Here is a 13,432-nt window from a genome sequence, read left to right as displayed (position 1 = left end):
GCCTTTGCAACTGTTAATTCTCCATTCATATAAGACGCTGTACACAACCGATGCATTTTTATAATGACATTTTATAAACCCTCTTCACAGAGCATGCGAAAATGTGAAAGGGATATCGCGTATGGTGTTTTACACTCAATATTCCGAGTCCCGAAACGATGGGGACCTCTACAGAAACGACAATATTTCTGGCGAAACAATCTACTACGAAACACACGCGGAGACACTGCGATAGATTACGAGGCATTGAAACAACTACAATTTTAAGTCGTCAGTTTACAAGACAGTAACGGCACTTGTATGAATAGCACCAAGTGCATCTGAATATGCGACGATACTATCCATTCCAACCAAATACGCTTAAACAATGTCCATCTCACCTCTGTCTATAATTATCATTTCATCGTAGTTGGATGGACTGAAAACAAGGACAGTCATCCGTTATGCAAAGACAAATTATGCGTCTGCTATTCTGAAAACGTATTTAAAGCAGGCACGACCATACTTAATTGTAGCGCAGAGGAACAACGTTCTAGCCCTGGACCACAAACACCACAAACCCTTGCAATAACACAATTCACGAGTCAGTGAAACAGGCGTAAAAACTGCGGCTACTCGCCTTTAAATTTGCCTAGATACCCTGAAGGATGGTTAGATTCAAGCAGCGCAATGGATGTGTAGTTCTGTATAGATTCCGGTACTTCACAAGGATTTTATAAAGCAGGGATAATGCAGCTTAATACGAAATCCCCTATAACCATACTTTCTAAGTTACAACGCGAGAAAGCGTCCTAAATACGAATAACTGAAGTTAACGGAGAAATTTAGCATGCGACTTGCGTTTTACGAGGTTGCGCTTCAACATGCGCTGAAATTCAATTGGTACGTGGCAAGTAATTAAGCAATAGTGTGCAGTAATTTGACATGCTTTCCATACCAGTTAGGATTAACAGTCAACTATCACACGAACGAGGAAATAAATGAATTAAGTCATCATGCAAAAACAGCAACCTCCATTTCCACCACGAGCTCAAAATATTCCGCTTGCCACCAAACTCCTTCACAATCCATCCTCAGCATACTTGATTCACCCTTTCGGAACGCCAAAGACAGAACTCAATGCAGTTCTAACTGCTGGTAGCCTACTAATTCCCCAACCCCCAATTTCATACCGGTAAAATAGAAGCAAAACATGAAATCCCGAATGAACTTACAGCGATACGCCCAATCTATTCGACTGTGTCGTATCCTTTAACTTCTACAGGTACCTTTTCGGCGTGGTTACGATGGGAAAAATCCTCAAAGATCTCAGATCTGCCGAATTTTAGCTCGAGGCTGAAGAAGCGGCTGCTGACGACGCTGAGTTTGCGCAGGTCTCGCGCACTATTCATTGGTGTGAAGAGTCAAAGTCTTCCCAGTGCCCAGTAAACTGGTAATCAAACTACAAAATCGACTGAAAATGACAGAGATTGCAGCCAAAATAACGCTGTACTTTTGCCAGGACATTAGAAATATGTCCCAGGCTAAACCGGATGTGAAATAGACTGTGACTTCATGTCAGGGCGATTTTATTTTAGAATGGAAGGTGGTACCAATCTCTCATCTAAAGACCAATCCGCCCATTTTTATATGCAGCACAATTTAACTTCCACTGCTGTCGATTTAATCTCTTTCCAGTGGCTGTAAAATCAAATCCTCTTACATTTTCTACCGGATCCCTTGTTTATTTTCCCCCTCCGCTCTCTCTCTCTCTCTCTCTCTCTCTCTCTGCCTCTCTTCTTCTGCACAACACAGATTTCTTTGCAATGAAAATACTGTCACGTTACATTAGGGCTATATCATATTATAGACCAACACCATCGTCCTTCACCAAAAATCTAACGGCTTGAAGGAATAGGTATTGAACTGTCCCAGGCACACTGCCCAAAACGAATCTATCTGAATCAGACAGACAAGCTAACGTTGTGACATTTATATTCCTCTCACCAAAAAAGAGCTGATGAGACGAGCCTCCAAGAAAATCACCTTGAATCAGTTCTTGGTCCCTAAAAACCTGCGGCTCGCATCGAGTCGACGAGACCGCTAGTGTTTACAGCGAAACGTTACGTTGATATTTGTCTCACTCCCCGACTGAGAAAGAGAGAGAGCGAGAGCTGCAAGAAGCCGAACTGTGCAGTGTATGTGTGAAACCGCTTGATGATTCCGTGCGTATATTTTTTTTGTAGTCATTTGCGTATTGGAGGGGCTTAAACTACAACCCAGAGGACATTTTAAACGTGACAGCAACAGGGGTGCTATCGCAACATATTGAATTAAGTTCTATTCGACACCCAAACCCACCAGTAAGCAACACACGAAAATCCATACGTTTCAGTGATATTTATTGTGAAACACACTGTGCAAAATAGAGTTTTACTATACCGCAGCTAAACTGCTGTGTGTGTTCTGGTGGATATTTGCGGCGCTACCCGACTCATGGATAACGTTGAACGGGGTTAACGCATAACATAAATGATGAGTTTTGGGAAACGTCATGTGATAAATGCATCGGTATTCAGAGTCCTCTCTCTCTCTCTCTCTCTCTCTCTCTGTGTGTGTGTCGCTCTCTCTCGGCGCGTAACATATGACACATTAGCCTTATGTCTGAACCAGTATCTGACCTACATCAAACAACGGTCAAAGAAGATGAATAATGCGCTCAGTCACTCGCACAATCCTTTTTTGTTTGTTCGTTTGTTTTGTTTTGTTTTGTTTTTTTCTTTTGTTTCGTTTTTGTTTTTGTTTTCTTGCGTGTGTGTGTGCGCGCGCGCGCGCGTGTTAGAGAGAGAGAGAGAGAGAGAGGTTGCGCCCACTCGTTGCACATGTGAGAACACTGTGAAAAAAACCGGCAAATTTAGTTATACTATTGTAATGTCTTCATATCCAGATATGCGAGAAATGGACAAATGCAGTAATCATAAGCCATTCGAAACACACTGGATAGATCAGCTCGCACCTTACGGCTGGTCGCGTGAGCTTTCAGTTCAGCACAGATGGACAGATACGGAGACGACTGCACGAGTTAACAAGTTATGTTACTCAGTTCAAACACAATAGACAAAGGTGTAGAAGTCAGTGTTATCGTCACACGACCAATGACGAGTAAATTATGAATATAACCAATAGTGACTGTGTTCGATTACATTAATCTGCTTAGTTTAACATCCGGCCACGTATATTTAAATGATGCATTTAATTTGCTAGCTAAAAACGTGTTGAGAAAGTACTCGTTTCACTGAAGTGGACGAGATTTAATCTTGCAAACAAACATCCACTCAAAAGATAATAACGCGACAGCAGTGCTTCCTGAAGTAGCTGAAGTAATTCGTGTTGAGTGAATATTCCTTCCGCAATCCAGCGATTGTTCACAACTCATGACACGCCCATACTCCCCCACGAATCAAGGTCATACTATTCATTATAAAGTAGATATCGCTCCCGAAGTAAATGACCTCGACCTTTTAATTCAAGTTTAAATTCGTGTGCGCTTGTGCGAACGCTCCAGGGACAGCAGTAATATTTCCAGCGTAAAGCAGACCTGGCAGGATGTTATCTCTCTTTCATGCGAACTTAATCTCGGAAAATTGATGTATTAGACAATTTGATGAAACAAATGCAAAGCTCTCAATCATTTTTGTTATGCCCCCTTGAGAACGCACAACTTTTACTCGGAAAAATATCTAAATAATTTCTCTTTACATCTGCATATGTATTTTCACACAGTATCTCTAAATTGATGAACGTTGTCTTTAGCTGACCCGAGGGAGTACATCTGGTTTTGTATTTTATTCATTTATTTTTGAAAGTTGGGGTTTCAAACTTGGTAAATGTCTGATCAGACCAGAGATAAAATGCATCTACACTCTAGATTCTCTTCTCTATGGAACGGCCACTCATGACGCGAAGGCGAAATCTAAGTTGTTGAATAAGTGCGTCATTACTCTTCTTTTAGAAGCGGCACCTAACCTTTCAAGCGACATGCAATACGAAACAGTTAAATTCACGCTATTTCCAAAAATATTCCCAGAATCAATTCCAAATGACCATAGATAGGCCTATGTATTAGCCCGTCGGTCACAGTAATGTAGGGGTACTCAGCATTAAATTCGGTCAATAAATAAATAAATATGCCATCATGCACGCTGTCAGACATGTTATGCATCTGATCAACACCAACATAGTACACACCCCATATAGCACAGCTGCGGGAGCGGAATCAAACAACAGCAGCAGTAACAGCAGGACTTCATTAGATCAGAACGTTCTCTTCCAGCGTTTTATTTTTTTTACACTCATTAACCGGTCCGAACAAGGCCTTCGGTCTGAGGACCCCCCCCCCCCCCCTTTTTTTTTTTAACTTTCATTTATTTATTTATTAAAACTGGCAAGTTTGAAACGGACCGTGGTCTCTAGCGCCGCGCATCCGGAACGGAAGCAGACGGCGGCATGTACATTTTGACACCACAGTTTACATAACACTGATTACAAGCTCGAGATTTCACCAAACCGCTGCTGCAGGGGCGCGCGCATCAAAGCCTCACACTGACCATCTGTTCCATCTAGGCATTTGTTATCTTTCATGATTAGTTCTGTTATTCTTCACATTCTCGTTGGAAAAGCAACTTTCAAACTTTAACGCCTGACAAATGAAAGAAGTTGATTGCTTAACTGAGTGTTATTATAAAACTGGTGCATTCCATGAGTGGTAAATATGATTAAACAACAACAGTTAATAACGTACTAGAGATTCCTTTTGGTTGTGTATTTTGATTGAGTAAGATTAAAATCCAGCTTGTTCACTCAAGGCCACGACTGAGAGGCATACAGAGAATACAATACAGTTGCGTTAGCATCTGTAATGTCTTCAGGGCGCGAGAGTTAACTGTGAAACCGCTCCAGAAATAGAGGAGCGGAGAGAGGGATGCATTCTCCAATTGTTAGCACTCCGTAATGAAAAACTGACAAAGGTGACACAATCAACACCAGCCGTTCCAACCGCTCGGCACCGCTCCAGCGACACTATTCTGGGCACAGTAGGAGAACAGAAGACACACGGAGAAACAAACCAAGTCTCTCTCTCTCTCTCTCTCTCTCTCTCTCTCTCTCTCACTCTCACGCACACACACACACACACACACACATATACACAGATGTACACACATCTCTTCTTTCCAACTCATCTAATCATATGTCTTATAACTGTTGAGAAAGCACCAACAGGTATTGCGTGGGATTTGCTTCCAGAGAGCGCTCTGAATGTCATCATATCAGACGCCCACACGCACAGTTTTATGAGTGAAGCCAGAGGAGAGGTGATAAAGCCTACGGGAGAATCAGTCTTCGTTACAGCCATTTTAGGATGTTTTCGTGTACTTCTGACCAACACTTTTATGAATGTTGGATGTTGAAAAAGTAGGTGTGCGTGTGCGTGTGCGTGTGCGCGTGTGTGCGAGTGTCGTGGGAGGTGATACATCAAATTAAAAATTGAAGCAGACATTGCCCTTCTGTTATCTATTGTTTAGCTCTCAGGAAAGACTGAATTATACCAATAAAACCAAACAGAATGGGACTAGGTTTTCTTTTGTGCCTGTGCGTTAGAGAGACACAGGGCCGCAGCAGAGATCTCATGTGACCTTGCTTTGATCAGTGATATGAGTGTACAACCAAATTCACCAACTCAAACAATAAAGATTGTGTGTGTGAGAACATGAAATGAGCAACTTTCTAAAAATGAGCACTTTCTAACTGATGAGCAAAATATGAATGCAGTGTGAAGGGTGAGAAATGCCTAGGAGCCATCCATTGTCGTGAAATATGATTTGTGTAGGAGAGGAATCCACTAAGCTTAACAACAGATTGAATAATGACAGTTGCTCTTCGTGATTATGGCTGCGTTGTGCTGTCCATGGTCCTGAAAGCGGCCTGAGTTGCAGGCAGAGTTCTGTTTGACTTTCCTCCCTCTGTGGCTGCTCTCTCAGAGAGCAGACCAGGTTGTTGAGGTGGAGTAGCCCACTCTTTTCTGTCTTCTCAAAGGGTCCATTTCGTCATCCATCGAGATCCATGTGCTCTATCCCAGTGCTTTGACACTTTCCTCCAGATGATCCTAACCCAGCAGGCAGCTGCTAGCAACAGGGACTGATCACACGTGCACTTTTTTTCTCTCTTTCTATCTCTCTCTCTTTTTTTTTTCAGTCTTGCACCTGACAGGTTTAAAAAGGAAGCAAGACCGAATTCTTAAATTAGGATTTTGCAGCAGCGAAAACAGGTGCAGTCGCACGGAGTCGTGAGAATAATACACATTCTTCTCACAGAAGATGAGACCGTACTGACTCCTGTCAAATCTGTGAAGTTGTTAAAGTCACAGGTTGGTATTGGACTGGGCTGTCGGCCATCTGATCACTGCTTCACCAACAGGTTTAAGTGGGAAATTGACGTGTTCAACCCCCCCCAGCCCCCCAGGACCCTCAGTCAGCCAGGAGTGGATTTTTTGTAATGTGGTAGTTGTCGGAGGGCAAAGGAGGGGTGTGTGTGTGTGTGTGGGGGGGGGGGGGGGTCTCTATAAACAGTGTGAGTCATACAGATGGGGAACCTCCCACGCGGCCGGTCGTCTGCTCCCCGACACACTCATATCAATCATCATCAAGTGTGAGTGACCTTCAAATGACCAACACTGCTACCTGGATAAATGCCATCAAACATTGTGTCGGCCAAGGACCGGATGGCGCTGTGCGCTGGACGTGACTTCTGTCTCTCCAACCCCCCCTTGTTTTCTCTCTCTCTCTCTCTCTCTCTCTCTCTCTCTCCCTCTCTCTCTCTCTCTCTCTCTCTCTCTCTCTCTCTCTCTCTCCCACTCTCTTCCTTCTTCTGTCTCTGGGCTTCACACCTTGTTTGACAAGATGTATAGAAAGTAAGAGCCAGCGACTGAGCCAATAAGAGGAGTCCTCCAAGGGCCTCCAGGAACCAAAAAGGGAGGTAACAGAAAATAAGGCTAGGAACAACAAGAAGATAGAAAGAGAAAAGCACTGAGTCTCTCTCTCTCTCTCTCTGTCTCTCTCTCTCTCTCTCTCTCTCTCTCCCCCCGAACTCTCTACCTCTTTATCTGTCTCTCTCCTTCTAATGTGCATGCACACCTTCTCTGTCTTTATCAGGTTCAGATGGACATCATCAAGTTGAATGACATGCCACCTAGTGTGCACAGCCCTGCCGTGAGACAGAGAGAGGCTGGGGGGGATGGGGAGGGAGAACATATGACACTTTATGATGAACTAAACTAGTATATACTTTTAATGTGGCTCCAGTCTTATCTCTTCCACTAATGAATATGCATGAGAAATCAATATGCATTAAAATAGTTTTAATCCAAGTTTATGAAAGACATTAATGTGATCATAATTGCACGAAGAAATCCCTCTTCCAAAGCAAAAAAATCCGATGCATCAATGTCAAGACATTTCTGTATTGTAAAATTCACTATTATAAAGTGATTTAAATGGTAATCTCGTCTATTGAACCGCATGTTAAAACGAGGGAGGGACAGTAACACCGAGGAGAATTTGTTGTTTTCTATCAAAGCCTTTTTCTCTATCATTTGTTCGAATATTAATAAAATCCATGTTCTGTACAAGTTCAAACTTATTCGAAGAAAAATCAACATCCATCTCGGTCTATCTTCATCCATCTTTTCCACACTCTTCACACAACAGTCATTTTGGGCTTTCTGTAAAGGTTAAGCATGATTAGATATCATAGGTCCAATAATTATGCCAAGCCCCTCTCCACCAAATAATTCAGGAGCAGTTCTTGAATAAGAAGGTCAAGTCCACATATTCTAAATGAGACAGAATATCAGCATGTGTGGCCAAGCCCAAAGACCAGTCTGGAGTCATATAAGAGACTTTATCGTATAAAAGACCTGTTTGGCGTCACATTTAGGAGTCTATGGTGTAAAATACCTGTTTGGAGTCACATATGAGATTTTACCATGTAAAAGAGCTGTTTGGAGTCATATGTGAGTCTTTACAGTATAAAAGACCTATCTGGAGTCATATTTCAGTCTTTACAGTACAAAACACCCATTTGGGGTCATATACTACATATGTAAATGAAGAGCTGTCAGGCTTGAGTAAACAAGGAGTCCTTTAACAGTTCCATTAGCTGCTGTCCTGCTCAGACATTTTATGGACTCTTCATTTTGTTGCTTTTTATAGGAGCACTGAGGGGCACTGGTCCTGCCCTGCAGTTCCTCTCCCTGTCGTCACTTTGACCGTGTCTGGTTCTCTCTCTCTCTCTGTTTCAGTACCTCAAACACACAGACATGAGCATAGTTACTGTCTGCCTGACACTCAAGGTGTTTTATAGGCATTGAGGAATGGCGTGACTGAGGTGGCTGGAGAGACAGAGGAGCAGCTGTCCTCAGTCAGTACACACGGTCAGTCTGTCCTCAGTCAGTACACACGGTCAGTCTGTCCTCAGTCAGTACACACGCTCAGTCTGTCCTCGGTCAGTACACACGATCAGTCTGTCCTCATTCAGTACACACGGTCAGTCTGTCCTCAGTCAGTACACACGGTCAGTCTGTCCTCAGTCAGTACACACGGTCAGTCTGTCCTCAGTCAGTACACGCGATCAGTCTGTCCTCGGTCAGTACACGCGGTCAGTCTGTCCTCGGTCAGTACACACGGTCAGTCTGTCCTCAGTCAGTACACACTGCCAGTCTGTCCTCAGTCAGTACACACGGTCAGTCTGTCCTCAGTCAGTACACGCGATCAGTCTGTCCTCAGTCAGTACACGCGATCAGTCAGTACACAGTCAGTACACACGGTCAGTCTGTCCTCAGTCAGTACACACGGTCAGTCTGTCCTCAGTCAGTACACGCGATCAGTCTGTCCTCAGTCAGTACACGCGATCAGTCTGTCCTCGGTCAGTACACACGGTCAGTCTGTCCTCGGTCAGTACACACGGTCAGTCTGTCCGCGGTCAGTACACACTGCCAGTCTGTCCTCGGTCAGTACACACGGTCAGTCTGTCCTCGGTCAGTACACACGGTCAGTCTGTCCTCAGTCAGTACACGCGCTCAGTCTGTCCTCAGTCAGTACACACGGTCAGTCTGTCCTCAGTCAGTACACACGGTCAGTCTGTCCTCAGTCAGTACACGCGGTCAGTCTGTCCTCAGTCAGTACACGCGGTCAGTCTGTCCTCAGTCAGTACACACTGTCAGTCTGTCCTCAGTCAGTACACACGCTCAGTCTGTCCTCACTCAGTACACATGGTCAGTCTGTCCTCAGTCAGTACACACGATTAGTCTGTCCTCGGTCAGTACACACGGTCAGTCTGTCCTCGCGGAATGGCCCTGACCTTACAGCCCCCCTGCTACTGAAAACATTGGACTCAAAGTTGATTCACCTCATTGTTTTGTAGTGAGTGGGGTAACAAGCCATGAGAACATTGGATTAGCTTATAGGCAGATGAACAGGTCCTCTGTATTACATTTCTCCTCCTCTACCAGGATAGACCCATTGCATGCAGGGAAGGAAAATAAAATACTTCTATTTCATCAGAGTTTTAGTTTGTTGTTGTTGTTGTTGTTTTGGTTGTTCCATGTTTTTGTTTTTGTTTTTGTTTTTGTGTTTGTTTGTGGAGAAATGTGTATGTGCATGCATATCTATGCAGAAACACCTGCTTGAATTATGAGGGATTTGACTCTACCCAAGTTCTACCCGAGCAGAGGCAGCAGCTCCTTGGCTCGTGTTGGTTTCCATGGTAATGTGAAACTGACCTTATTTGTACATGATTGTACTTCTGCAGCAAACCCCCCCTCCTGCTCCACACCCCCAGCCTCCCCCATTTCTCCTTCTTCACCTTTATGCAAATCCTCCTCTCTAACCACTCAATAGTCCTTATGGCACATTCTCACCCAAGACCAGAGGGAGCTCACATCTTACAAACGCATTAGCATACCCTCTAACACTAAGGTCACACACACACACACACACACACGGTCCCTTCTCGCTGAGTTCACACACTGTCACGCACGTGCACGGATAGTCGAGGGAGGTGTAGGTGGAACCCCCCGTTCTAAACAGAATACACAACTGTGTTATCATCTGTGCTATATCAATATTATCTGACTGAAATATGGAAAATGATCTAAGTCAACTCTATCACAAATAGCACATTCCGTTCTTTTACCTCTGCCTCCGTTTAAAAGAGTTACTTTAAAAGTACATTTGCACACACACATGCACACACACACACACGCAGGCAAGCACGCAAGCATACAATTAATGGCTATGATTTAAGAAGAGAGAAACAGTATGTTTTAGACAGGCCAGTTTCACTGTGTTCATTTCTTAAAGCCTGGTTGGGAGCATACAGCTGTTTTTGGTTGTTAAGTAACTTGTTTAAAAACATTACCTTTCCTGTCAGGGAAAGACTTTGGCTAGACCGTGTATTACTGCATGTTACATATCGGTTTTCGCTGTCCAGAAACACCTTTTGCAAATGTTCTCAGACACTGGTAATATTAATATAATCATAAAATATTATCAAATTTCAGCAACAGGGGCAAAGTGTTCAACGTGAGTCAGGCATTTTTCTCTTCAGGCAAAACCAGAAGCACTCAGTCATTCTTGGAGCCTTACATTATTACTGTGTTTCTGTGGGGGCTGGCCGCCTGCTGCTGTTTCCAGTAGAAGTTGACAATGGGCTCTTGTTCCTTGTGATTAGTTCAGGGTAGTTTCCAGAGAGGCTATGAAAAGAGACACGTCCACAGGCAAGAAAAGGCCCTGTTCAGTATGATTTGACCTTGACCTTTGCACTACAAAACACATACACACACACTGTGCACTGGTGCTTTGACAAGTTTGTCTCAGATGCTTTTAAATGTCACTCTTTCCAAACAAGCACTTGAGCTTTTTTTTTTTTTTATTCTTATTTTTCTTAAAAGCATTTCAGACAGGTAGTAGTTAAATTGCTTTTTTTTTTTTTTTTAGAGAACTCTGCTGATTACTGACAAACAAGTGTTATGTGCCTCCCTCAAGAAAACACGGCTGGGCACAGTAATGACTGCGGTAATTAACAAATTGGTTGGCTGTACGATATGTTGTTATGCAGTAATTAGAACAGAACAAATTTGAAGTATCAGCATTCATTTGCCTGGTGCTAATAACCAAAAGTAAACTTTGAATGTTTTGAAGGCACAATAAGCACTTTTGTGTGATCTCCTTCTTTGCCTTCGTGGCTCCTTTGTTCATTCTCGTCAGCGTTCGTAAGAGAAGCTTTAATGATCTACGGCAGTGCAGGTACAGCACAGCTGGTACTGTCCTGCAGTGACAGAAATTCACAGGAACAGGGTCTGATTGACACCTTTGACAGTCAGTTAAAGTACTTGCTTTGAGCTTTCCATGGGTCACCATTAGACTGTCTCCCACCCACCAGGGATCTCCGAACATTCTCTAACCATGCCTCCATCAAACACCAACTTTCTGGCACCCAGAGCTATTCACCTGCCTGGGATCTCTGGACATTTTCTAACCATGCCTCCATCAAACACCAACATCCTGGCATCCAGAGTTATTCAGTTTCAGGATCCCACAGACACAGCATAGGATTAGAACAGACAGTACTACAGTACACAGACATAGGACAGACAGTACTGACACTACACAGACATAGGACAGACAGTGCTGACACTACACAGACATAGAACAGACAGTACTGATACTACACAGACATAGGACAGACAGTACTGACACTACACAGACATAGGACACACAGTGCTGACACTACACAGACATAGGACAGACAGTACCGGCACTACACAGACATAGGAGAGACAGTACTATCACTACACAGACATAAGACAGACAGTACTGACACTACACAGACATAGGAGAGACAGTACTACAGTACACAGACATAGGACAGACAGTACTGACACTACACAGACATAAGACAGACGCTACTGACAGTACACAGACATAGGACAGACAGTACTGACACTACACAGAGACAGGACAGACAGTACTAACAGTACACAGACATAGGACAGACAGTGCTGACACTACACAGACATAGGACAGACAGTACTGACACTACACAGACATAGGACAGACAGTGCTGACAGTACTCAGACATAGGACAGACAGTACTGACACTACACAGACATAGAACAGACAGTGCTGACAGTACACAGACATAGGACAGACAGTACTGACACTACACAGACATAGGACAGACCGTACTAACACCACACAGACACAGGACAGACTGACACTAGTACTGACACTACAAAGACACAGTCCAGATAACATTAGAGATGTAATACAGGAACACGCTGCTGGGTAAAATGTTGTGCCCGATGCTCAAATGAATCTTTACATGAAACGGCTTTCTCTCTCCTCTCTCTCCGACATCCCTGTCCTCCACCGACGGAGGCCCCGTACGCTCAGCTCCCAGCAGGCAATGCAAGGCAATTTATTTGCCAGGCGGGATGGTCATTAAGCAAAGCTCCTGAAACATTAATTGCTGACTAATAGGGATTTGATTGTTCCCACATTACTGGAGTTAAAAAAGAGTAAAGAGAAAGGAATATAGTCCTGTACTGCGGAGGAGCTCAGTGTGGCGTCATCAGTCAGGGCTGGGGCGGTCAGCGTAGCAGGGGGAGAGAAAGACTGTTTAATCCTACACATGAAAGACTGGCCTCTCTACTGAGGACAAGCACTTTTAAAAGTTCTATGTAAATAACAACAACAACAGCAATAACAGCAACAGCAACAACAACAACAACAACAACAACAACAATAATAATAATAATAATAATTATTATAATTATTATTATTATTAGTATTATTATTATTTTGTTTTGTTGTTGATATTATTGTTATTAGTGGTAGTAGTATTGCTTCATGTCTCTGCAGAAGGTTGCTGAGCAAACAGATGTGTTTAGGATAGCCTTGAATGTAGAATGATTCTGTCATTGCTCTTACTGAAGCACTGAAGAGGGAGAGAGATAGAGAGAGAAACAAACACAGGCTTAAAAGTCTATTTTAAAAGTGCATGAAGCAAACATTCAGACAGTTTTATTATATAAACAGTCCATAAGCAGTCAGTGACTTAGCTGTAAATCTTCTATGTAATATGTCTTAATGTTGGACTGAAATGAGAATTTTAAATCATATTTGAATCATATAAGCAGTGACGTGCAGTCATAGGCTCTGTCCATCACAGCAACACATGTGTTTTTCCAGTTCATCTTCAAACCCATAATCTGTTCCCAGTATGTACCATGCTGAGATCACAGAGAAAACACAGACACACACACACACACACACACAAAACAGAAACAGTGCCTATCCTATGAGCTCGTTTGTCAGTGATTTTTTTTTTGGTGGGG

General features: G+C 43.3%; 1 protein-coding gene across 1 annotated transcript in view; it reads right to left on the bottom strand.

The window, feature by feature from the left end:
- gabra1 (gamma-aminobutyric acid type A receptor subunit alpha1) overlaps window positions 1–1,391 on the bottom strand; it is a 21,349-nt gene extending 19,958 nt beyond the window's left edge. The window contains exon 1 of the mRNA XM_030793863.1: window positions 1,269–1,391. Within this exon, the coding sequence (XP_030649723.1) occupies window positions 1,269–1,391 (123 nt within the window). The remainder of the gene's footprint in view (window positions 1–1,268) is intronic.
- Between the last annotated feature and the right edge of the window lie 12,041 nt (window positions 1,392–13,432).

This window comes from Chanos chanos, chromosome 16 (assembly GCF_902362185.1).
Source record: "Chanos chanos chromosome 16, fChaCha1.1, whole genome shotgun sequence".
Lineage (NCBI taxonomy): Eukaryota > Metazoa > Chordata > Actinopteri > Gonorynchiformes > Chanidae > Chanos > Chanos chanos.
This window is presented reverse-complemented; position numbering and strand designations above follow the sequence as displayed.